The sequence below is a fragment of the Protopterus annectens genome, chromosome 2.part1 (genome assembly GCF_019279795.1).
Source record: "Protopterus annectens isolate FY-2018-M chromosome 2.part1, PAN1.0, whole genome shotgun sequence".
NCBI lineage: Eukaryota > Metazoa > Chordata > Ceratodontiformes > Protopteridae > Protopterus > Protopterus annectens.
Window position 1 is genome coordinate 1510612551 of NC_056729.1, and position 27771 is coordinate 1510640321.

At 43.4% G+C, this 27771-nt stretch overlaps 1 protein-coding gene across 2 annotated transcripts in view; it reads right to left on the reverse strand.

Moving 5' to 3' along the window:
* Positions 1-27771, reverse strand: part of ARHGEF16 (Rho guanine nucleotide exchange factor 16) — a 1345157-nt gene that overhangs the window by 141115 nt on the left and 1176271 nt on the right. For both annotated transcript variants that reach the window (XM_044062969.1, XM_044062968.1), the window contains one exon: positions 8140-8325. In XM_044062969.1, the coding sequence (XP_043918904.1) occupies positions 8140-8325 (186 nt within the window). The remainder of the gene's footprint in view (positions 1-8139; positions 8326-27771) is intronic.

The following is a 27771-nucleotide window of genomic DNA, read 5'->3' on the forward strand; positions in this document are numbered from 1 at the left end:
TCATATCTGGCAGACATAGGAATATGACAACAGCATTATGCACTCAAAAGTATTTTACCTTTTTATCTTTTTTGCAGTCTAATTTAGGAAACAGACTGATACAGAATTAAAATGTTGCAATGCCACAAACTATAGATTTATCGGGCACTAACAGATAGCACGGCTGGACACACTACAAGCCAGTGGTAGCCTGACAACATGAATTCTCTACATTTGTAGGGGAACAAAATGATGCTGCAGATTTTGAATTTTTACTTATTTCTTAATTATTTTTACTGACTGGGTTAATCCCACAGATTCATGCTGACTCACCTAAAGAAACGTCTGCAAGTATCAAGAGAAGAAAATAAATTACTAACTCCTGAAGGCCACTTTCAATGAACCTCTCTCTCTCAATATATATATATATATATATATATATATATATATATATATATATATATATATATATATATATATATATCTTTTTTGCAGGGGGAATGCTCTATGCAACACCAAACATATATACAGCAAATGGTCACACAGCAGTGGGGAAACTACAAACACTAGTATCATTGACAGTAACTTCCAGCAAAATTATTTCATGGCATTGAAACAATATGATGATGCTGCTGTCATCCACTGGTCTGGATTCCAGTCTCACTACTTATGGACTATTCTTAGCTGAGGTCCAAGGTGGTAGTTTAGTTGCAATGTCAACAAAATATCAAGTACTACTGTCACGCAAGGCACTTGCTACACTACTTCACAACTGAATCAGAATAAAAGTATGCTGATACACTCTTTGTAAGGTGGCCAGTCAATGATGATTACATTTTCCAATCAAAATGCAATAAGCTGCAGGCTAAAAGACAGCTTTTACTGAAAGCCTCACGGATGTCAAATCCTAATGACTTGACACTGACAATATGACAAAAGGAGGCACTGCCAGCACAGCTAGCTGGAATTTTGTAAATAATTATATATCATTTGTGAATATCAAATGAATTTATACAAGATGCTGGTGTTTCAAATGTATTAGAACTGTATGTCACATAAGATACTTGTGTCACAAATGTATTAGAACTGTAGGTTATGTATATATCAAACTGCTTAGTACAGATGTTTGTGTTGAAAAGTTATTTTTAAAGTGCTTGTGATTAAAATGAATCCAGGGTGTGCCCTACTGGGAGAGAACAGAAATATACATGCCCTTTTGTAACTGTTTAAATGTATATGTTACCAGGTGAAACTAGATGGTTGACCTGAGTCCAGCAAACTTTAGAAAAACATTGAAATTAAATTACGTTATAGGCTAGGCTATAAAGAGGCTATCTCTCAGGTTTCAATGCAGCTAGAGACATAGTCTGTACTAGGAAGCTTTCTGTATTGTCTTTAGGGTGAACTTATTGCTACTCTGAAAGGATGTAGGAATGCAATTGTTTTATGACTTCCATCATCTGCCAAAGATCTGAGCAAAAGCACTTGTATCAGTATTTGTACAACTAAATGCTAGATACTGCCAGCTTCAGCAATGGGGGTTTTGCCTGGGAACTAGAAGTCCGATGACAAGAAGTGATGTCATCTTGCTAACTATCCCAGCAGTAATATTTTAGACATTACTTTGAGAAGGCATTCTGCATTCTGTCTTGGACCTGACAACAACAATAAGAACCATTCACCACATCTGCCTTGCCCCTTGCTCTAATGAAGTAAGTTTCTAGGGAACAGTACAACTCTTTTAGAAACAGGAATATAGCAAAGCTTAGTTTAAATTTTATTTTTCTTTATTTGTGTGAACCTGTACTGCAATTTTATTTTAAACATTTCCTGTGCTTTTGAACTCTGATGTCACTACAAATATATATTTGGTATTGTCTTGTTCTTTTATTATTTATTATTAAATATATTTAAACCGTTCACTGTGGCTGACCTGTGTAGAGATATTTAAGTTTTGAGAGTACTTGCATATTTATTTGGGTGACACTGTGTAGGCCACTCCAAATAGCCTTGCTCTTGGTCAAACTACCATTTGTATTAATATTAACATTACACAGTAAAACTTGACACCCTTTGTTAAAGGCCCTCAAGTAGCTGAAAAGGAGTGACTGGTGGCAGTGACAACTACCTTATAGTCTGGGCAGAAGGGGGAATAGCTAGTAAACCTGTGCCAGCCTTTCCCAGCTGTGTGTGTGTGTGTGTGTGTGTGTGTGTGTGTGTGTGTGTGTGTGTGTGTGTGTGTGTCAGCTACTTTGGCAGGGACACAAAGCACTGGTTGGACAGAGGGGTGCTGGAAGTCCTGGCTTGGTCACTCAGCTGGGATCTCAACTCTATAGTTGTACCAGTGGGGTGTGTTATTGGGGATCTGGAGAAAGAGGAACCAGCCCCAGACTGACTGTGGTCTCTGTGTTCTCTTAAGGGAAAATGCACTTAATGCTGAGAGCTGCATCTGGAAATACAGTGTGTGTACCTGTTATCCTCACAGTGAGCATCCCCCACTGCTGCCAGTGATAAAGATTGAGGTTCCTTGGCTACTGGTTGGCAGTGGTGGGTCATCACATATTAAATGGTGGCAGTGGTGGGATTCAGCATATCATATACTGGGATTCAGTGGGGTGCATACTGAACTCCTGTAGTCTGTAAATAGTGGTCATTAAAGGTGTTTGTACTCTCAAGCAGTTACACAACAGACATTCAGAGTTTCATATCACAATAGTTTTATTTTTGTTAGTTTAGCCAGAGATAGCAGGCAAGGATGTCAGCAGAGGATTATGGCAAGCTGACAAGGAGCCAGTTGGCTGAGATGTGCCAAGCCAAAGGACGGGTGCATGCCAACCTGACTAAAGCAGAAATTATTGCTGCCTTAGTCACGGCTGCATCACAGACCAGTAACCAGGAAGACAGCCAGACTGGCCTTGGGGATGTACAGCTCTCAGAAAATAGACAGTTCAACTTTTCCTCAGAGGACTTAAAAATTTATCTGGAGTTAGAGAGACTTGAACTGGAGGCCAAATATTTGGAAATAGAATCAGCACAGAGACTCCGACATTGGGAGGCTAAAGACAATGAGAAACTGCATTGCTTAGAGGCTGAAGAAAGAAAGACTGAGAGGTCTGGAGGCTGAAACAAATGAGAGGCAGAGGCAACATGAAAAGGAGATGCTGACCCTTAGCCAGGGTCATGGAGATAATGGGGAAGGAAATAACTGAACCCCAGAAGCAATAAAGGTCAGTAAATTTCATACACAATTTACAGAGGGTAATTTTGATAGTTTTATTTATATGCTTGAAAGGGTATACAAACAGTATAATGTTAACCAAGGGCTCTAGGTACAGTTCCCGACCCCATTACACCATGGCAAAGCTATAACTGCTGTTTCTAAATTGTCTGATACTAATTGCCTAAATTATAATACACTTAAAAGTTGTTTATTAGAGTGCTTTAAGTTTACACGTGAAGCTTACAGAAAAAATGTCTTGTGAGCATAGACTCAAGGCAGATGAAAGTGTATGCGACTATATTGCTGAGTTAAGCACTTATTTTCATAGCTGGGTGAGTGGGTGTCAGGTCACCAGTTTTGAAGGGCTGGCAGACATTTTGGTGAGGGAAAAAGCCCTTAGCACTTTGCCTGAGGACATGGAAATATGGTTGGCAGATACAGAATGCAACACCATAGATGATTTGGAAAAAAAAAGACGCCCTACACCTAGCAAACAGGACATCACTTGCAAACGAAAGGGATACCCAGTGCTGCACATGGGTATAATGGAACCCATGGTGTGCAGCCTAAATCACCCCAACAGAGTCCGCCAGTAACAGGGGAAGGCACTAATTCAAGTACAAGGCCAGGACCAAGGGTTAAATGTTTTAAATGTAAACAGTGGGGCCATGTAGCATATATATGTTCATGGAGGCAAGGTGTGGACCAAAAGGTAGGGGAACCAGCAAGTGGAATAACAGAATGCCAGAGGTAAGTTGTCTGGAGACAACAAGGGTATAAAACTATCGCAAGAGGTTATATCCTATCTCAGTAAATGGGAAACAGACCACTGCTAAGAAACAGACAGCCTCTGACCTAGCCATTGTGAAACCTGCAGTGGGTAAAAAGGAGCAGTACTTGCTTGTCCAGTCTACTCCAGTCAGACCTTTAGGAGGGACCACATTCCAAATACCTTTCCTTGACTGGGAGTATGGAAAAGAAAGCAAGCACAATAGGGGTATTTGAAGATATCCCTGCAGATGTCCTGATAGGGAATGATTTTGATAATGCAGTACCTTGTGTGCATGCAGTTACATGCAGTCAGGCTTGGAGACAGGCATGTGGGTCTGCTAGCCTGGAGGGGACCCAGACAGACCACACACTTGGAGCCAGGACCGCTGAAGTGGCTACTTCAGGGAGGGAGCTATACTGTAGCAGTGTGGCTTAAGGTGAGCCACAGCTGCTGGTGGGTACTGATGTTACTTTGGGCAGAGTGACTGCAAGGGCAGAGTTGAGTAGTAGTATCCAGACTGACAGTGAAGCAATGCTGTCAGCGGATAAAACAGACTTCCTGTAGAAGGGGAGCTGGGAAAGCTTACAAGGAGTGCTGCGACAGGCTCAGCACTCAGCCCCTACATTACAAGGCTTGAGGGAGGTAGCTAGGGAGGCACCTGATTCTCAAGGAAAGAGGGAATCTGTATACTGGGACAAAGGGTTACTAAATAGAGAATGGACTCCTGATGGAGGGCTACAGGGTGAGAGAATACAGCAGTTGATAGTGCCCACAGCCTACTGTCTGGCACTTGTAGTCATACCCATGACATTCCCTTTGCAGATCATATGGACAATAAAGCGTACCAAGAGACATATTATGCAGAACCTTTATTGGCCTGAGATTTCCAGGGATGTAACAGGGTACTGCAGGACCTGTGAGCAGTGCCAAAAGGTAGTCAACACAGGAGACAAGGTTAAAGCTCCTTTGGTGCCTTTGCTGTGAATGAGGAGCCATTTTAGACGGTAGCTATGGATATTGTGGGGCCTTTGAGTACCCCAAGTTCCAGAGGCAAAAAGTATATCCTAGTGGTAGCAGATTATGAAATCAGATACCCCTGAGGAAGTGGCTCTGTCCTCCATTGAGGCAGAAAATATGACAAATGCTTTGTTAGAGATTTTCAGCAGGGTAGTTTTCTCAAAAGAAATACTGACAGAGAGGTGCCAATTTCGTGTCACACTTGCTGGATTGTCTGTGGGAGCGCGGTGGGGTGAAGCACCTAAAAACCACCCCAGACTAATGGTCTGGTGTAGAGGTAAACTCTACACTAAAGACCATGATATGGGCATTTGAAGACCAGTTTAAGAAGGAGTGTGGCAAATATTTGCCCCATCTGTTTGCATACAGAGAGGTGGCCCCAAGAATCCACAGGTTTCTCACATTTCGTGTTGCTGTATGGGAATAGGGTGTGAGGACCTCTAGATTTGATTCACTATGAGTTGGAGGGTGAGTGTGAATCCCACAAGGAGTCTGTTGTGGCATATGTCCTAAACCTCAGGACAAGGCTCAGAGAACTCATGGGCTTTGCCCAAGAGAACCTGGCAGGAGCCCAACAGCAGAAAAAGGTCTGTTATGACAGGAATGCTCGAGCCAGAGAGTATGCTGTGGGGCAGCAGAGTATGGTTCTCATTCCTGTCAAACACAACAAGCTGCAGGCAGCTTAGGAGGGACACTTCAAAGTGGTAAAGGAGGTCACTGATGTTAACTACATGGTAGACCTGCTAGGCAGGAGACAGGGGCACAAATTGTACCATGTTAACACCATGAAACCTTGCTATGATAGGGAGGCCCTGGTGCTAAGTATTTGCAGTAGAAGGCAGGAGGAGTCTGAGGGGGGTCTATAGTAAGCCAGCCAGCAAAATCCCAAATTACTATGGTGGATTCCAGGGTTGTAGGCATATGATATGAGAGAGCAGCACCGTAATGGGGTCAGCAGTGCCAAGTCAGCTGGGATCTCAAGACAGGGAATGGGGTAATCTATTCCCACATAGGCTCATCCCTCTCAAGCAACGTTTCTCAAGGGTCACTTGAAAAACTAGCTTGAGTCTTCAAAGGGGGGAAGGGTATTGCCAGCACAGTTAGCTGGAATTTTGTGAATAATTATATGTCATATGCGAGCATCAAACTAATTTATACAAGATGCTGGTGTTACAAATGTATTAGAACTGTATGTCACATATAAGATGCTTGTGTTACAAATGCATTACAACTGTATGTCATGTGTATATCAAACTGCTTTGTATGGATGTTTGTGTTGAAAAGGTATTTGTACAGTGCTTGTGGTTAAAATATATCCACAGTGTGCCCTGCTGGAAAAGAACAGAAATGTACATGCACTATTGTCACTGTTTAAATGTATATGTTCATAGAGGAAACTGGAGGGTTAACCACAGTCTAACAAACTTTAGAAAAAAAACTGAAATTAAATTACTTTATAGACTAAGCCATAACGTGGCTATCTCTCATGTTTCAATGCAACTAGAGACATAAAATCTGTACCAGGAAGCTTTCTGTACTGTCTTTAGGGTGAACTAATTGCGACTCTGAAAGCAAGAAGGAATGCAATTGTTTTATGCTTCCAGCATCTGCCAAAGATCTGAGCAAAAGACTTTGCATGAGTATTTTTACAGGTAGATGCTAAATGCTGCCAGCTTCAGCAATGAGGGTTTTGCCTGGGAACTAGAAGTCAGATGACAAGAAGTGATGTCATCCTGCAAGCTATCCCAGTGGTAATATTTTAGATATCACTTTGAGAAGTCTCTTAGTGAGACAGAGCATTCTGGATTCTGTCTTGGACTTGACAACAACAAAAACCATTCACCACATCTGCCTTGCTCTAATAAAGTAAGTTTCTATTTGTCTGTGCCTGTACTCCAATGTTATTTTAAATATTGACTGTGGTTTTGAACTCTGATGTCATTGTGAATATATATTTAGTATGGTCTTTTTCTTTTATTACTTATTATTAAATATATTTTAACCTTTCACTGTGGCTGATCTCTGTAGAGATATTTAAGTTTTGAGAGTACTTGCATATTTGTTTGGTGACACTGTGTGGGCCTCTCCTAATAGCCTTGCTCTTGGTCAAACTACCATGTATATTAATATTAATATTACACAGTAAAATTGGACACCCTTTGTTAAGGACCCTAAAGTAGCTGAGAAGGAGTGACTTGTGGCAGGGGTAACTACCATATAGTCTGGGCAGAAGGGAACACAGCTAATAAACCCATACCAGCCTTTCCCAGGTGTGTGTGTGTGTGTGTGTGTGTATGTAAATCAAACCTCAAAGAGTGTGTGTGTCAGCTACTTGGGCAGGGACACGAAGCGCTGGTTGGACAGAGAGGTTGATGGAGGTCTTGGCTTGATCACTCAGCTAGGATCTCAACTCTATAGCTGTGCCAGTGGGGAGTGTTATTGGGGATCTGGAGAAAGAGGAACCAGCTCTGTAAAGACTGCGGTCTCGGTGTGCTTTTAAGGGAAATTGAACCTGATGCAGAGCTGCATCTGGAAATACTGTGTGTGTGTACCTGTTATCCTCTCAATGAATGTCCCCCACAGTTACCAGTTGTGTGGATTGAGGCTCCCTGATTACTGGTTGGTAGTGGTGGGTTGTCACAAACAATACTGGACCATGGTGTCGTGCTAAGAACGAAAATGGCCTTTGATTGTGGTCAACACTCATAATGACATGATTTCAGATTAACTAAAATATGAACAAGGCACAATCCTGAAGACACAGAAAGGTAAATGCAGTTAAAACAAAAAAACAAAACAGGAAACTCAGTATATATGACTATTTTTTAAACCCATCACTGTCTAATCTTTTCCCAGTCTGCCTGTGCACATTGCTATTTCCCTCATAGTCGATCCACACATATATCCTGTTATGAAGTCTTGGTCTGGTTAATAAAATGGAACTTTGACAGAGTACAGCAATGGGCCTATTCGTTACATCATCCCATATATCTTATGATGAAGCCAACATATAATAATGAAATAGTACATAAATATATAAGGGACCATCCACAACAGAAACTTTTACCATATTCTGAGGACATTACAGGCAGACAATTCATTACAGGTTCACCTCTGTTTCCACAGTAAACTTAGCATACCATCCACTTACAAAGATTCTGCTGCTAGTGTTATACGTTCTTTTTTTCCCTCACTGTTCTTCTTCATGGTTATTTGGAACAAGCACATGGTGATAGACTGTTTGCTTGAAGGAGACAAATCTGAATCATTTGAGTCGATGTCCTGTGCCTCTACCTGATCCAGGTTGGCATAATCCATCACAATGTAATTCTCTTCACTAGAGAAATGAAAACAGTTTGAACCTTTTGAAGAAAACTTGCACAGTCAAAAATTTCAAAAGCATTGTGAAACTACAAAGGGGTGAGAGAAAGCAAAATCTGTCTTACAAAACACTTTTTTCTAATAACTTCCATGCAAGCCATAAATTCTAACTTTGTGAAACTAAATATCCTTGGGACACAAAGCTGAAATTGACAAAGAACAGCACAACAGCACAACTTTCTCTACACTGATGTGCTGAGTTATGCTGTTGTACTATTGAGGGGTTCACAATGATGCACTCACACAAAGGTAACATCTCATTACCTGGAAATCTGAATGACTACCAATCACTACACTAAGCAGCTGAAACAACCACACATTGGAGCACTCGGACTGTAAAGAAGACCACACATGGGCAGTGACACTATCCCACACCCAAAACATACAAACTCCCACTCACATACAATATGACTTACCTACATGAGCAATCTGAACAGGATCCCTTCTGCAGATTCCCATTACAGAAATGCCAGTGTTTTCATGTACAAATTGCAGAGCACATTTACACATTTGAAGCTCTGTCCTGTTGAAAGCCTGCATAGTACAGATGTTTATGAATTCCATACAACAACAAGGGTAGCTTGCTGGGGAGCACATTTACACAGACTCCCACTCCCAAACTACTGTATTTAAATGTAGTTATGAACCTTGCTACCTAGAAGAGCACATCAGTGCTTATAGGCAGGAAGATGTCTATGAATTGAGACAGTCTTACGAAGAATGCAAGACAGCTTGAGATGGTTTTCCTACTTTCCAAATGGTCTATGAATATTGATCAAAGAGGATTTATGAAGCAAGACCAACATCAGATCCTCTCTTTTTGGGGGAAGATTCTACAAGTAATGTTTTACCGGATTCCCTCTTGTTTGGTAATATGCTTGCACAAAGTATCAATCCCCAGTTACTATGTGCGCATTTTGGGTCGGGGTTTGGCATAGTGTTTAAAGAGTTTACCTCACAAGCACAAGATACAGGGTTTGATTCTCATCTTCGTCACTGTCTGGTTACTGGGTAAGTGCATAACAGTTTGTAGACTGACGAGTATTTACCTATGAACGTAAGTATGTGTCTGCATTTCTAAATATGCATCTCCTTTATTATAAACGTAGCTTTTAGAACTTTTTCTGAAAAGGCGAGTGAAATGAAACAACACACTTTTTTTGGAACACAGCATCATTTCACTTCAAACAGGATTATAGTAGAAGTCAGTAAGTCAGCATAACTCCTTGCCTTAGAGAATTACACAGTAGTAAGCAAAAGAACAGTAAACAAATAAAACATTTCTGATAATGACAATGCTCCTTGTTTCTTCAGACCTATAAATCTTTTACAGCAATACAGCAGCACTTCTTCTAAACAAATCAGTCTAAATGTTAGAACCCTTACAGCCTGTTCTGGTGCTGCTGTAGGGTAAGTCCTCAAAACTGCCCACGTAACCTATGTTGTATTAGTAGCTCAGTTACATGACATAGCAGGCAGGTGAGGATAGGTACTGGCTCATCTGAACAGGAGGCTTGGTGTCTCTGGTCAACCATGGCCACAGGTCCAGTAAGGTAAAATGTATGCCAAAGGACAGAGCCAAGTTTTGAGTCTATGGTGACCAACCTAGGCCAGGGTGTGGGTGGACTGGCTAAGCCAATGACTACAACCATTACCCATGTGTGTGTATAATTTAGTGTGTATATGCAGGACTTGGGGCCCATAAAACCACATCACCACCAACAAAAGTGGAGTTAGGGCATACATAACAAAAATGCCATCAGCTGTTGGGATACTGCTAATGATGCAAAATCTTAGATGTCTGCCAGAAAGACAGTCCTTCAAGATGGCTCTCACCCCAGGGGATCTGAAAGAATCTCCCACAGTGGGGCTCTCCTCACCTCTGGGAATAAACAAGCTAATGTCCAGTATGGGGCGTCTTGATGGTCAGCATGAGAGAAGGGAGAAAAAGACACAGGAAAAATGTCACAACAATTACATTTTTAATCCTGAAACAGTCATACAATGTTCAGACATTTCAAGCTAAACAGGTTAGAACTTTAAACTGTTACAGATTTTACTCATATCTAGCTCAAGAGTTGTTATTTGTCTTTCGGCTTTTTCCCAGTAAGGGGTCGCCACAGCAGAAATCCGGTCCGCTAATGATTGGCAGTAGATTTTTTACGAAACGCCGAGGTGCCAGCTCGATGCCCAACCTTCAACGAAGGCACGCCCAGTTACGCACGCATGTCTTTCGAAAGCTACCCAACCACGGGGAGGACATGCAGACTCCACACAGAAGGCACTCCCAAGCCAAGCTGAAAATCGAACGGGAGAACCTTTTGCTGTGAGGTAACAACGTTACTGCTGTACCACCGCAGCTAACATCTATCTCAAGAGTTAATTGTCCTGAAATGTTTAAAATGGTTACTTTTTACTTTTATGGTATCTAATGTTATTTAGGAGCAACAATTTTGAGTGCACTCTCCTGTGTAATAAATATACTCAACAATTAAGGAGGAATGCAGTCATGTACAACACCTAATCTGCCTTTGTATTGTTAGAGAGCAGACATGCATTTCTTATTCCCTATTGCAGTTCATAGTGCTATTCCACATGCTTGTACATTTAGCCCACACCACCTTGGAGTCGTATTGATCCTCAGAAGTCCACCTGGAGGCTGTCATAATCTATCAATATTTTTTGAAAAGGGAAATGTGGGTGAATTGGTGATCCTCTCAATAACCAGCAAATGTCCCTTTCATGTATGAATGTGCATGTGTGTGTCCTGCAATTATTAGTATCCTATTCCAGGATTAGTATTGCTGCCTACCAAGTGTGATGACATGCTCCAATTCCCTAATGACACCCTCTTCACTCCCAAATATTTTGTTCTGCAAGTACACCTACTGTCTACTTATCCTAAAGCATTTCTCCTTCAGAAGGAAAGTTCACACCTTCCATTAAACATGCTTACTGCACAATTAGGAACTTCCATCATGCATATTCTCCCCCCGCTCTTATCACATACCAAAGTTAGCTTGTCCTTGTTAGCCATAATAAGAAGCTCACAGACCTTCCTACCTCTTGTTTTGAATACTCTCCTGCCTCATCCATTCCTTGCGAATGCAGACCCATCACAACTATAAGCCATACCCTAGTTAAGCTACTACTAAAATGTCACCTGCTGGCTGATTCTACATCCTTGCTACATTGTAACTTCTCCATTTAAGGGGGGGACATTCAGAACTACTCAAGCTTAGGAATCATCAGCAAAGCAGCCACCATATGCCTCCTCTCCAACTTGCTGCTCTCCTGATCTGCAAGGACATGGAACGCATTATCATGGAACTTATAAACAAAGACATCGGCAACCTTCAAACACAGGACCCCACCCAGTTTGGTTTCGTGAAGGGCCAATCTTGTCTCCTGAACCTGATTTGACTTTTTCAAATCAGTCTCCAGAGCTGTGGACGAGGGTAAGGTGGGCCACACAGCCTATCTGGACCTCACCGAGGCCTTCGACACCATCCCCCACTCTGGAATCAAAGATAAACTAACTAAGCTGGGCATAAATCCCTACGGCACTCGATGGGTTGCCAACTGGCTTACTGACAGAACCCAGACTGTAAAAGTAGCTAACTCCAAATCCAGCTCCAGACAAGTGACAAGTGAAGTACCTCAGGGTTTAGTCCTGGGATCGCTCTTAGGTTCATAGGTTCATACTAGGCTATCTGCCCGAGGGCATTTATAAGCCTAGCCCATAGTTTTGTGGCTTACGCCACACCCCTTTAGTTTGGAGAAATTATGCCCATTATTTTGCTGTGCCTCTGTCGAGCAGTGACACTGAGGTAACCCCTGGGGTGTATCTGTGATCTCCCATCCATTGGTCAAGATTCCTCTTGAACAAGGCCAGCGAGGTGCTCTGCCTCACATAAACCGGGATTTTGTTCCACAGCATAGGGAGTCTTTGGGTGATGAATCTATCCCTCCAGCACGTCCTATTAATAACCGTGTCGAGGTTTAAGTCTCCCGCCCTTGTGGCTCTGAGGGATCTAGATTTTTGAGATGAAGCATGTTCATCAAATCTGGGTTTGACATGGCCTTGTATGTCAGGCATAGGTCACCTCTGAGCAAGCGGTAAGCAACTGAATATAACTGGAGTTCTTTCAGTCGGGCAGCATAAGACAGATTTTGAGACCCTTTATCCTTTTGGTGAGGAACTTTTGTGGCCTCTCCAGCTGCTGCAAGTGTCGGGTCAGATACATTCCGAATGGGGCATTGTACTCGATCATTGGTCTGATGAGTGATGAGTATAGGGAGACTATGACTTCCCTTGATCTAGATGTGAATCCCTTCATGATAAGGTGGGCAATGTAGAAGGTCTTCCTAACTAATTTAGCAATATGAGTGTCGAATGAAAGGCTACTGTCAACCTGGGTTCCCAGGTCCCTAATAACTTCTTCTGTGTTCAGGGATTGCCACCTATATGGTAGCTAGGGGTAACCTTATTTTTCCCGAGGTATGACTATGCATTTCTTGGCATTTAACTTTAGGCCATGGCTCTGGCACCAGTTATCCATTTCTGTGAGACCCTTCTGAAGGATATCTGTGTTGGATGTGTTTTCAACTACGCCGCCCAGTTTGCAGTCATCTGCAAACTTTGTCAGCCATAACCCTCCTGTGTTTGCTTGTACTTCAGAAAAGTAGATGCCAAACAAGAGTGGGCCCAGGACTGAGCCCTGTGGGACACCACTTGTGACAGGCTTTGAGTCTGACATGGCGCCAGCAACTCTGACCCTGTGGGTTCTGTCACTCAGCCAGTTTGCAACCCATCTTGTAATGTATGGGTTTACATTTAAGTTGATGAGTTTTTCAATGATACCCAAGTGAGGTATTGTATCAAAAGCCTTCGCCAGGTCTAGGTAGGCTGTATGGACTGCCTTTCCTCGTCAATGGCCTTGGTGACTGTTTCAAAAGTCAACCAAGTTTAAAAGGCATGATCTGCCTTTGACAAAGCCAAACTGGGTTGGATCCAAAGTCTGCAAGTTCCCTATGTCTTTATTTATGAGATCCATTATGATCCTCTCCATGGCTTTGCAGATAAGGCTTGTCAAGCTAATGGGACGGTAATTTCCAGGGTCGGTGGAGGCACCGCCTTTGTGGAGTGGGACCACAGTCGCTGTGCGCCACTCCTGGGTGATCCGGAGGTGAGACTAAGATTAAACAGCTGTCCTAACTGTGGGTTTAATTCCTCGTTGAGTTCATGGAGCACACAGCCGGGGACACCATCAGGTCCCATGGATGCTGTGTTCTTTGCCTTGGAGAGAGCAGTTTTCACCTGGGCGTTAGAGATGTTTGGGGCTACAATCATTTGGTATAGATATCGCTCCTTTAGGGGGGGAGGGGGGAGAAGTTTGCACTGAATCTGTCAGCCAGTATGTTGGCAATGTCTGTAGGATCAGTAATCTTCACATCATTTTGAACTAATTCTGAGCATATCTGGGAGTTTCCTCCTAGGTTTCTGACATAGCTAAAGAATGCCTTATGGTTGTCTTTAGAGTCCTTAGCTATTTTTTTCTCAAAATTAGCTTTGGATGATTTTATGAGAGCTCTTAGCTTTTTACTTATAGTGATCAGCGGTGTCTTACCTTTTAAGGATTTTGCTCTATCTTGTAGTAGCTTCCTCCTTTTGTTGTAGAGTTTGTTTATGGCTGGGGTCCACCAGACTGGACGCTTGCCTTTGGTACAAAGTGTCTTTGTTTTGCTTGGGATTGCCTGATCCATGCAGCCCTGCAGGTGCTGGTAGAAGGCATTTGTAAGTGATTCAGCGGTTTGAGTAATGTTAACCGCCAGCTCAGGGGCCTTAAAGGAGACCACACTAGTCTTTAGAAGTGTGAAGTCGGCTTTCGAGAAGTTCTTTACTGTGGTCTTTTTCATTTCGGTGGGGGATGAGGACCTCCAGCGAGATTAGTTTGTGATTAGATCTCACCAGTGAGGGTATACTTCCGCATTGAACATTGTGCTCCCATGTTCGTGATGATGAGATCAAGTATGTTTTCTCCTCTTGTGGGGATGGTGACTAGTTGTTCCATGGCATTTGAGTTTATGAATTCCAGGAACTTTTGGGCTAGAGTGTTTGGGCTTGGGTAGTGTTCCCAGTCTATATTAGGGTAGTTGAAGTCACCTAGTATGATGGTGTTTGGAGATACATTTATCCCCTCCAGTGTTTTCAGGAAGGCCATATGAGGTTCCTGAGTTTGCGAGGGTGGCCTGTAACATGCTACAAATTGCAGAGCAATCTTGCCTATGGTTAATTGCACCTGGATGGTTTCCGATGCATCGTGCGATGCCACCAATCTTGAGGTGTTGGTGTCCTTGATGAATATGGATACCCCTCCTCCTTTCTTGGTATTGTCCGGGTTTTGGGGTCGGAACGCATGATATGAGGTAAAACCTGATAGTGCTGGGGTGCTCTCAGGAGCCTTGAACCAGGTTTCTGTCACAGCACAGACATCGATGTTCTCCATACTGAGAAGGGCCTCGAGTGCGTGCATCTTGAGGTTGAGACTTCTGGCATTGAGCAGCATTACCCTTAGTTTTTCTTTGTTTTGTTCTAGGGTGGTAGGTTTAGAATTTGAGCCTTGCCTAAAAAGGCACTATGGGGTGGCAAGAGCCTTTGCCAAAATCCGAATCCCAGGGTGACAAGTGCAAGCCGTCCCTTGCGAGCAGCGTGGCTTGTCCAGCATGTCATCCCAGGCAGACAGACATTGGATCCCCTTTGAATGACACCAGAGTTTAAGGCAATTGTTAAAGCTGATCATCTTATCTCTGTATTGTGGCATCATTCTTGGTGAAGGTAGGATACTGCTCAAGGTCAGGGTCATACCTGCTTGGGCTACATAATCAGAGAGCTCCTCTATGTCTCTTTTCATGTAGTCCAAGGAGATGGGTCGTCTCAGGTCATTAACACCAGCGTGGACAATGATTGAGTCGCATTTGTACCTGCTGTTGAGAGACCTGAGTGCATGCGTTATGTGGTGGATTCTAGCACCCGACAGGCAGCTTACTGTGACCTTCTCCTTACTCAGTCTGGTGAGCGGGACGTCAGTGTGTCTGACTATGGAGTCACCAATGACTAGTGTGTCTGGCATTGTGTTTGGCCTTAAGGGCTGTGACTGCTTGACACTCTGACTGTGTGGTCTATGTGTTGCAGGTGTTGTGTTCTGAGGTGGTAGTTGTTTGGGTGTCTGCTTTGGTGGCCTCTGCTGTTTTGGTAGATTTTTGATCAGAGCCTCCGAGTATGTCTTTGTGTGTTTATGTGTATGATTTGAGGTTGTGATGGTATTATGTGAGACTGGGTCTATAGTGTGTGTGGTTACCTTCTCCTCCTGTCTGGTCATGCCAGTCCTATGTTGAGAGAGCTCAGCCTCCAGTTTGGCCATTATAGTTGCATCTCGCATGTATTTGTGTTTTGTGGGAGGAGGAGAGGGTTGTTCAGTGTACATGAGGCAACTGTAACATTGCCTCAATATTCCCAGGTTCACCAGCTGAGCAGGAGAGGACATTAGCAACTGATCCCTCGACATGCTAGAAGGAATAGACAGAAAACTTAAGAAAAGGTTCTGGGGATGTGGGTGACCGAGAAATGGGGTTTGCTTTTTGGGGTACTTTCTATAACAAGAGTGCTGTATCGAGGTGATAAGTACTGTAGAGCAAGTGCTTCGCTATACAGATAGAGAATAGTCTACTTGGGAGTCAAGTAGAGATAATTTATAGTTGTAGGATACACTAAATAGAACAGTAGTATACTTTGAGGAAGGTAGTTTTAAGGGAAAATTTGAAGAGTGGACTTTAGGTAGCCCTAATAGTTTAAATCTGATTAACCGGCGCTGCCCTAGTGTGCAACGGTAGCAGCTCCAGCTATACGCTAAGGCTTTATAGCAGGGGGCTGGAAAAAACAGGAAATGACCCAAAATGGCCGACAAATTACTAGTTGCTGCTTCTAACCACTCCTCTGAGGACAAACAAGCAGCTCAGTACTCCCCACTCCCACTGGTGAGTAAAGAAACTACCTCTGGCCACACAAGAAAATGGAGGAACACAGAAACCAAATACAAAGCCCAGGGATCAGCAAAATCTGATCACTGGAACAACTAGCTAGGAAAGTTTAGGAAAGGAGAAATATTTTTTTTTTTTTTTTTGCAAACAGACAGAAAAAAATGCAGTAAATGCTTTGTTTTCGACTAAATTGCTATCAAAGGCTGGTACACTTGAGTGTATTAGCCTGTTTGTTACTTTTAAGCAATACTTTAGCCCACAAGTGCAATCAACAATATAAGCTCACAAAAACAGGAAAATAAGGTAATAAAACAGTAATATAGGCACAAACAGTAGTCGAAAAGCTCAAAAGATCAAAAAATGCAAACTAAAAAGTTTAAAAAATACTTATGATCAAGAAAGTTGCTTTTTCTGCTCTCTGCTGGCTTAGGAACTCTGCAGGGGACCACGAGGAGCTATGCCTAGTTCTCTTGTTTGGTATCTACTTCTCTGAAGTACAGGCCAACACTAAAGGACTCTGGCTAACAAAGTTCACAGATGACTGCAAACGGAGCCATTACTGAATCCCAAATGATGTTGATATTCTACAAAAGGGCCTTACAGAAACAGATGCTTGGTGCCAGAGCCATGGGCTCAAGCTTAATGCCAAGAAACGTATAGTTATCCCCTTTGGGAAAAAACATGTACCCATGAATTACCACATAGGTGGCAGTACACTAAACACTGAAAGTGTGATGAGAGACTTAGGGACACAGGTGGAAAGTGGTCTCACCTTCAATAAAGCCTGGGAGAGATGAATTAATAAAATATTTTTATTGGTTATTGTATGAAAGATATTTCTGCAGCTATATGAATTGATTTTAAAACAGCAGAAGAAGCATGAATTACTGAATTAGTAAATTAATGGTTATATGTATTTTCTATAGGGATATGTAACATAGGGGGAATGTCACTTTAAAATTTTAAGAATTTGAAAAGGTCACATAACCCACTGAGTTTATTTAAATGGTTTCAGATTTGTTACATATTGTATCTAATGAAGTTTAAAACAAAAACCCTTATTGGACTGTATGGAATTTCTTGGGTTAAACCTGTGTTTTTTACAGCTTGGAATTAAACTGTTTTATTTCCAGCAACGTGCATTTTCAGTTTGCGTTCTTGGAACGTTTGGTATGGCAGATGGAAATGACGGTTTATCCCAGCCGTTATTCCCTGACTCAGGAGGGAGTACACTGAGGTCGGAAATCACCGTGCTGCAGCAAACGGTCAGCAATTTGACATTATTAGTGCAGCAGTTATCTTAGTGCTTAGACAATACACCCCTACACATGCCCGTTTCAAGCTCTGTTACCCTGCTGGGGCTAGAAAGGTTGGCAATACATCTGCGAACCAGCAAGATACCAATGAACTAGCCAGTACACCAATTGTAAGTAATAATTTGGGTCGATTTGGTAGCAGTGTACTGATGGGACACAATAATAATGGATTAACTGCATGGAACACCATTCCTAATATTAGTGAATGGATCCAAAAAGGTGTTGGATTCACCAATGAGAACAATGCTATGGAAACTACAGATGTTTCACGAAAATTAGAACTGTTAGACCAAAAACTGTTTAAACTAAAAAAACTGCAGCTTGAGAATTTTTATCTAGTGGAAAACATCAAAGCGAATAGAGAGCCGAAGGGCTTCAGGCAGTGGGGGTATCCCACTGGGACAGATATTAATTCACCCCTACATAAAGACCTTGTAGCCCTCTTTGACAAGCAAAGGTGTGAATTTATGGAACTTATTGCTCACCATAACAGTAAGTTCATTGACAAACTAACCACTGAGGTAACTAGATTAAATGAAAATATTGTTAATGATCAGTCATACCAAGATTATAAAATGTAGCATGGGCGTGTATTCTGCAGTATAGAGCAGAGCATTGCAAAAACCAAGGGATATAAAATGAAAAACATGAACGAGACACAAGGGAGTATGAAATGGGCAAAGCCTACCCTCCACCACTGGTTTCACAATCATGGAATGGGTTTGATGAGCAATTCAGAAACCAGGAAACAGGGGTAGCGCTTGACAATCATACTAATATGGAACATGAGGGTGACATGAATGACGGACAATGGCACAACAATGACTTTTCACCTAATAACCCCAATTACCAGCAGGATTTTCCACAACCCAGGAGGTCGGAACGACTACAGAACCAACAAAGGGTGTATTACAACAGGAAGAAAGTACAGTTTTGTACCTACCATAAATGTAGATGTCCGATAGGAATGCATCTGCAGTCCTTACAAATGGGTTGTCCTGTCGTCAGGCAGCCCCTCGGTCGGCCGGATTCCAAAGTCTGGGTCCGGCTTCGGCTGGTGTCGCACTTCACCCGACGTCATAGCTGCAGTTCTTAGGGTATAAAGGCATCAGCCGACGCCATTTTCCTCAGTGTTTCTTGCCCCAGATGCCAGGTGCCCTCTTGGAAGGCTAAATTTGGATAAATGCCAATGTTTCCAAATAGTAGAGAGCAAACACAAAAATAAGCATGTATGTACATATATACAAACAAATACACCATGAAAGATCCCCCCCCAGCTAGCTATAAGATGGGCAAATACCCTAGGAGTACCACAGAGGGAAGGTGGGTAATCCTGACTGCAGATGCATTCCTATCGGACATCTACATTTATGGTAGGTACAAAACTGTACTATGTCCTTCAAGGATGCATCTGCAGTCCTTACAAATGGGTAGAATACCATAGCCAAACTAGGGGAGGAGGAAAAGAGACAGATTATGGTGTAGTTAGGATCCCTTGCAGAACAGCAGTGGCAAAACCTGCTCGGGATCTAGAATATAAAGGTAAATTATAATGCTTGGCAAATGTATGCACGGAGGTCCAAGTTGTAGCCTCTATAATGTCCTTGGTGGCCACTCCTCGTAAGAAAGCTGTGGTAGTGGCTGTAGCCCTTGTAGAGTGAGGCCTGATGTTCTCTGGAGTTTTCTTTCCATGGTAGGAGTAACAAAATCTAATGCAATTTCCTATCCACTTGGAGATTGTTTGTTTTGAAATTGCTTACCCTTCCCTTCCTGTTGCATATGCTACCAGTAGCTGGTCAGTTTTTCTATTGCCCTTGGTCCTGTCCAGGTAGTAGCGTAACTGTCTATGCACATCCAAGGTATGTAACAGTCTTTCTCCCCTGTTCTGTGGGTTTGGGAAGAATGTAGGTAGGTGGATAGCCTGATTTAAAGACACTCTGGATACCACCTTAGGCATAAATGTCGGATTTGTTCTCATGGACACTCTATCTTGATGAAAGATTAGGAAGGGTTGCACTGCCATTAATGCCTGTAGCTCAGAAACCCTTCTTGCTGAAGTGATTGCCAGCAGGAAAGCAGTCTTCCATGATAAGTATTGTAGTTCTGCTGTTGCTGCTGGTTCGAAAGGGGGAAGTGTCAATTTTTCTAGCACAAAGTTCAAGTCCCATGCTGGCAATGGTGGTTTCCTAGGAGGCTTTACATTTTTGATTCCCCTCAGAAACTGCCTGAGCAGAGGATGTGAGAAGACTGGAGGATCCAGGCTGTATTCTGCTGAAATGGCCGATGCATGTATCTTGATGGAGGAATAGGACAGGCCTGAGTGGAAGAGCTCTGCCAAGTATTCCGGGATGTTGGCCATGTTTACCCTTGACACATCTTCTCCCTTTGCAGTACTCCAAATGAGATATCTTTTCCATTTTGCTGCATAATTTTTCCTAGTAGAGGGTCTGCGAGCCTCAAGGATAATGTCTTTAACCCTTTAGGATAAATTTGGGTTAATTGATCTTATGTAATGTTCCAGGCAGTCAGCTGCAGAGTTTTCAGGTTGGGATGCAGGATGTTGTAATTGTTCTGTGTTAACAGCAGTGGAACTAGGGGTAGTGTCCCTATTTGTTCCCGAGACATGCTCCTTAGTAATGGGTACCAATGTTGCCTTGGCCAGTCTGGAGCTATCAGAATGATCCTTGGACGGTCCTCTTTGATCTTCAATAGCACCTTGTGCATCAAAGGAAGTGGTGGGAATGCATATGCTGTCAGGTTTTTCTAACTGAAGGATAGGGAGTCCACCTTCCAAGCAAGTGGGTGGTACGTCCTTGTGCAGAATTTCTTTAGCTGGTGATTGCGTGGGGATGCAAATAAGTCTATTTCTGGGGGTCCCCATTTTCTTGTGATGGCTTTGAATATGTCCGGATGCAGCATCCATTCGTGGGCATCCGTGGTAGCTCTGCTTAATATATCTGCTAGAATGTTTTGTTTTCCGGTACAAAATTGCTTGTAACTGGATGTTGTAGCTCAGAGCCACATCCCATAGGTCCAGTGCCATCCGGCATAGGGGTATGAATGTGTGCCTCCCTGTTTGTTGATGTACCACATAACTGTGGTGTTGTCTGTCCTTATCATCAACTGCCCTTCTCGGAGAAATGGTCTGAATGTCTGGATTGCCAATTTTACTGCCAGCATTTCCTTTAGATTTATGTGCAGGTGCAGCTGGTCTTGAGTCCATAAGCCTTGTATGCACTTGTCCAGCATGTGGGCCCCCAACCGAGGTCTGAGGCGTCTGTGATGGTTTGACTTGGTTGAATGCTGTAGAAGGGCAATCCTATGTTTGATTGACAGGCCTGAGCCCACCGTATGAACTCTTGTTTCAGGCATGGGATTAGTGGAATTTTGGTTTCTAGGCTGTGTTTGTGTTGAGACCATAAATTCTTCAGGTACCACTGTAGCTTTCTCATATGCAATCTGGCATGAGGGACCAGTATTATGCAGGATGCCATGAAGCCCAGGGCTTGCAGTACTTTTCTTGCTGTTAGATGGTTCTGCTTTGTTAATGCCAAGAAGTAAAGAGGAAGTTGTTCTTGCTTTTCCACAGTGAGGAATGCCATCTGCTTTGATGTGTCCAGCTCTGCACCCAAAAAGGTCATTGTTTGGGATGGTATCAGCCTTGACTTTTTTATATTGACTGTATATCCCAGGGCTTGTAGCAAGTAAATGACTCTTTCTAAGTCTTCTGTTAGCTTGTTTTTGTTGTCCGCATGTATCAGGCAGTCGTCCAGGTAGGGATAAATCTGGATTCCCTGAAGTCTGCAATGAGCAATTACTGATGCCAGGCATTTCGTGAACACTCTGGGCACAGTAGATAAGCCAAAGGGCAATGCTGAGAATTGATAATGCTCTGATCCTGCAAGAAATCTGAGGTATCTTCTGCAATTTGGTCGTATGGGGACGTGCAGGTATGCCTCCTTGAGATCTAGAGTAACCAGCCAAGACTCCTTGCCCAGCATGGGAAGAAGCTGCTGTAGGGTCAGCATTTTGAATTTTGGAACAATGAGGAATGAGTTTAAAGCGGACAGGTCGAGAATAGGCCTCCATTTTTTCTCTTTTCTTGGTACCAGGAAGAGTCTGGAGTAAAATCCCTTTCCTTGTTCCATATATGGTACCTTTTCCACAGCTTTCATCCTCAGTAATTGAGCTATTTGATTTAGAGCTTCTGCCTTTTGATTTGGTGGTAGGTTTGGCATTCCTCTTTTTCCTGGTAGAGTATGGAAATGAAACCTGTAACCTTGGTCTATAGTTTGCAAAATCCACTTGTCCCTTGTGATGTAATGCCAGTTCTTTGAAAATAAGGCTAGCTTTCCGCCTAAGGGTGCTTCTAGTTGTTCCCTGGTAGGCGGTGCCAGAGTCAAGTCACTGTGATTGTCCTGCTGCAGTGGTGGTGGCTGTGTCTGTGCCTCGCTGGTTGTTGTCCTGCCACTGTCGTCCCCTGTAGGCACCCCTGGATTGGTTTCTGCCTCTTGAACACCTATTCCTGCCTCTCTGTGTTTTAGAGGAGTCTGGAAAGGACCAATTTTTGGATGGCCAATTCCTGCTAAACCTTGGAGGTTGGACCTGTAAGAAGTCTTTCACTGTTTGTACAGATTTTGCCTTCTCTTCCATTTTCTTCAGTACCTGCTGTGCAGGAGAACCAAATAAATTGACCTTGTCCATGGGAGCATCTAATAGTTTTGATTTGACATGGTCCGGCAAGGCCTTCTCTTTCAACCATGCATGCCTTCTGATAACTGTGCCAGTCATGGCTGATCTAAAGGAAGCCTCCAGTGCATCATAGCCGCATTTTAAAGAATGGTTACTAACTTGTTGAATGTTATGTACCATTTCCTGAACATATTTCTTATCTAAAGGTTCATCAGAGGACAGTTTCTTAGTTAACTGATCTAGCATAAACTCTTGATATTGGATCATATGGAATTGACAGTTCAAGGCCCTAGCTGACAGAGTAGCAGAGGTGTAAACTTTTTTACCCCATCTCTCTAAGGACCTAGATTCCCTTTCAGAGGGGAGGGGATTTTTAGCAGAGGTAGATGCTACAGCCTTAGGCCCCTGGGAGATAGTCTCTGGATCTGTAAAAGGAGCCTTGTATAAATGGTGATGTGTGTCCGGGACCCTGTAGAACCTATCGGGCTTAGCAGGGGCCGGAGGTAATGAATCAGGAGCAGTACAAGCATCATTAAATGCATCATCTACAACAGAAAGAACTGGAGGTATAGCTAAAGGCCTATGTTGTGGTAAATGCAAAAAGGTTCTAAGCCTTTTCCTGGAGTCTGAGAAATCTTGGCCCTGCCACTGAAATTGTTCCCTCATAGCATGCAAGGTTTCCCCAAAGGAAAATTCCTCAGGTGGAGAGGCAGCAGGCATGGACTCTTCAGCATCAGAGTCTTCGTAAGGGGAATAAGGAGCCTCTGGAGGGTCTGTATTGTCTGAATCATCAGAAGAATCATCTGTGGACACTGGCTCAGGGGGCTCTGCTCTAGGTCTCTTCTCTGGAGGAGGTTGAGAGGCCCTGTCTGGATGAGGTCGGGATCCCCTGATTAAAGAAATGAGATCCTCTGCCAGAGAAAGCATTTGGGAACTGGAGCTGGGCCTGTGAGGGGGGGTCTTAACAGGCACAGTCTTAGTAGCTTTAGCTGCTTTAGCCCTGGTAAAAGCCTTAATGGACATGGCTGCAGGAGGCCTAGCAGCTCCACGTGCAGGGGTTGAAATACCCAAGGGAATAGTGTCAGATAATTCCTGAGAAACCGGCACTGCAGGTTGGATTTCAGAAGCCGATTCTACCAGGTTAGAAGAGGCCTCGGTAGAAGGCATGTTTTCGGCTGAAGAAAGAACCGCTTGCTCGGTTTCGGCCGAAACCGAGACACTCGCGGTTTGCTTAACCGCGGTTTCGGCCGAAACCGCGGACCGCGAGTGTCGGTCCTTTTCCTTCCGTTTTTTGGATATTTGTGAAGTCGGAGGATCCGACGGCATAATATAAGCAAAATCAGAGCCGAAAAACTGCTCAGCAAATTCCGACCGACGTCTAAGCGTCCGTCGGTTAAAAGAAGCACAGGCAAGCTGCTACGTCGTGGTCTGGGCCTAAACAAGGTAAGCAGTAAGAGTGGAAATCTTTATGAGGTATTTGTTTCCCACAAGTTAAACAGTTATTCACTTTTTCTGACATCGGCTGAGGCAAGAAAGAGTCCCCAACGGGGTACTTAGCTTTTTAGAAGTCTTCGAAGTAGTATTCGGTAGTAGTAATCTCTGGTTCTGACCGACCGGCACTTGCGAACAGCTTCTGCTTCGGGCGCCATGCGGCAAGAAAGACGGAGGAAAATGGCGTCGGCTGATGCCTTTATACCTGAAGAACTGCAGCTATGACGTCGGGTGAAGTGCGACACCAGCCGAAGCCGGACCCAGACTTTGGAATCCGGCCGACCGAGGGGCTGCCTGACGACAGGACAACCCATTTGTAAGGACTGCAGATGCATCCTTGAAGGACATCTATGTGAAGGGCCTATTTCAGGGCAAAGGGAACACTTAGTACCAAGCAATGCACCACCATATTGGGGGAGGAAAACATGAACAAGTATGGAGATGAGAATACAACAACTCAAGGGATAGAAGTTGAACCAGGAAATCATCTAGAACTGTCCAGGAGGGAAGGTCCAGTGGCTACATACAAATTAGGAGAAGGACTTTAAATTATACAATTACACAGAACATCTTATATGGACTGATATGGCTATTTTGCTAAAGGTATGAATTTTGTACCCAAAAATGAAATCAACTTCACCAATGTATTAACTGATTTAAAATTATATATACGTAGAATGAATTTCCAACTGCTATTTAAACAGGACAATAGTAACAGTATTATAGAAATATTAAGAACAAGTAGCTTATATAATCCAATAATGCATCCCACCCTAAATATATTTGAAAAAATGTGTGAAACTGATTTAAGGGCACATTATGGGAGTAATAAAAAAAGAAAAATAACAGTAACTACATAGGAAAAGAAATCATGGATTTCATACATTTTAATGAATTACGGGTAATGAAACCCGATAACGGAGGGGGCATTGTAATCATGAAGCAAGAAACATATAACAACAATATGTCATGTTACAAGCAGAAACACATGAAAGAAGTAGCAGATCAGAACTAAATAGCGCATACTTGAGATCAACAAATCAAATTAGAAACATGTTTATAGAGAGAAGGATAGACATGGATGAATTTAAATACTTAAGTGTGAAATCACCCAGAATCCCTACAATTTTTGGAGTGCCCAAAATGCACAAGTCAGTTAACAATCCACCTATGAGACCGGCACTTGCCCAAACTTGCAATCTTACAATCTTGCACTAATAAACTAAAAGCACTACATCCTCATACACTCTCCACAATTACCTTGTCCGCTATTGGTCCTTTTTAATTAAGTGATAAAAGAGTTCCCTTTAATACTCTAGCATGTCCAAAGGTCAAGTTAATGGTCTCCTCTCCAGTTCAGCTGGTGAATCTGGGAATCTTGAGGCAATGTTACAACTGCCTCATGTACACGGACAACCCTCTCCTCCTCCAAACAGGTTCAAACATATGCGAGAGATGCAACCATATAGCCAAACTGGAGGCTGAGCTCTCTCAGGCTTAACCGCGGTTTCGGCCGAAACCGCAGACCGCGAGTGTCGGTCCTTTTCCTTACGCTTTTTAGCTAAATGTGAAGTCGGAGTCTCCGACGGTATGATATAAGCAAAAGCGAGCGAAAAACTCCTCTGCAAACTCACCGACGCCTAAGAGTTCGGTTGAAGGAAGCACAGGCTAGATAAGCTGCTACGTGTGGTCTGGGCCTAAACAAGGTAGGCAGTAAGAGTGGAAATCTTTATGAGGTATTTGTTTCCACAAGTTAAACAGTTATTCACTTTTTCTGACATCGGCTGAGGCAAGAAAGAGTCCCCAACGGGTACTTAGCTTTTAGAAGTCTTGGTAGTAGCAATCTCTGGTTCTGACTGACCGCACTTGAACAGCTTCTGCTTCGGCGCACGCGGCAAGAAAGACTGAGGAAAATGGCGTCGGCTGATGCCTTTATACCCGCTGAACTGCAGCTATGACGTCGGGTGAAGTGCGACATCATCCGAGGCCAGACCCAGACTTTGGAATCCGGCCGACCGAAGGGCTGCCTGAGGCCAGGACAACCCATTTGTTAGGACTGCAGATGCATCCTTGAAGGACATCTGGTGTAACCAGTCAGAAGGAGAAGGTAACCTCACACAACACTAATCCAGTCTCACATAGTCCTACCACAACAGCAAACCAAACACATAAACACACCAAAACATACTCGGATGCTCTAAATAAAAATCTGCCTAAGCAGCAGAGACCTCCAAAGCAGACATCCAATCAAACGCTACCCCACAGCAAAACATGTGCAACACATAGCTCACAAAGTCAGTGTGCCAAACAGTCACAGCCCTTAAGGCTGAAAAACACACCTGATACACTTGTAATAGGTGATTCTATAGTCAGACACACTGACGTCCCGCTCACTAGGCTGTCAGGCGCTAGGATCCGCCACATAACGCAAGCACTCAGGTCACTCCAAAGCAAGTACAAATATGACTCTGTCATAGTACATGCTGGTGTGAATGACCTGAGACGTACCTCCCTCGACTTCATGAGCTCTCCAATCATGTAGCCCAGGCCGGTATGACCCTGACCTTGAGCAGCATCTTACCCTCACCTAGAATGATGCCACAGTATAAAGACAAAATGATCGATTTTAACAATTGGCTAAAATTTTGGTGTCATTCAAAGGGGATCCAGTGCCTGTCAGCCTGGGATGACATGCTCGACAAGCCACGTTGATTCGTTAGGGACAGCTTGCACCTGTCACCCCTGGGCTTTCGGATACTGGCAAAGGCTCTTGCCACCCCCATAGTGCCTTTTTATGCAAGGCTCAAAAGACAAACCCACCTCCATAGAAAACACAAAGAACAAGGAACTAAGGGTAATGCTGCTAAACGCCAGAAGTCTAAACCTCAAAATGCACGCACTCGAAGCTCTCCTCAGTATGGAGAACATCGATATCTGTGCAGTGACAGAAACCTGGTTCAAGTCTCCAGAGAGCACCCCAACACTACCAGGTTATACCTCATATCATGCTTTTCGGCCCCAAAACTCGGACCGAACCACAAAAGGAGGGGGAGTATCCATATTCATCAAGGATACCCACACCTCCAGGTTAGTGGCGTTGCACGAAGTATCAGAAACCATCCATGTGAAACTAACAGTGGACAAAACTGCCTTTCAGTTTATAGCATGCTACAGACCACCGTCTCAAAATCAGGAATCCCACTCGGCCTTCTTGAAAACATTGGAGAACATGAAGATCTCTCCAAACACCATTATATTGGGTGACTTCAACTACCCAAACATAGACTGGGAGCATTACTCAAGCCCCAACACCCTAGCCCAAAGGTTCCTGGAATTTATAAACTCAAATGCCATGGAACAACTAGTCACAATGCCCACAAGAGGGGAAAACATACTTGACCTGATCATCACCAACATGGGGACCCTATGCTCCACACTAGAAGTATACCCCTCATTGGTAAGATCAGACCATAAATTAATTTCACTGGATATCCAAAACCCAACCCCACCCCCAGCCCAGAAAGCCACAGTGAAAAACTTCTCAAAAGCGAACTTCACACTCCTCAAAATCGAGGTGGAATTCTTCAAGGCCCCCGGGCCAGTGGAAACTACAGCCCAAACCACAGAATCCTATATAAACGCATTCTATGGACACCTCCAAGAATGCATGGATCATGCTATCCCAAACAAAACCAAGACCCAATCATCCAAAGGCAGGCGTCCAGTCTGGTGGACCCCAGCCATAAATAAGTTGTACAACAGAAGGAGGAAGCTACTACATGACAGAGCAAAATCCCTAAAAGGGAAGGCATCTCTGATCAGTACTAGCAAAAAATTACGATCCCTCATAAAATCCTCCAAGG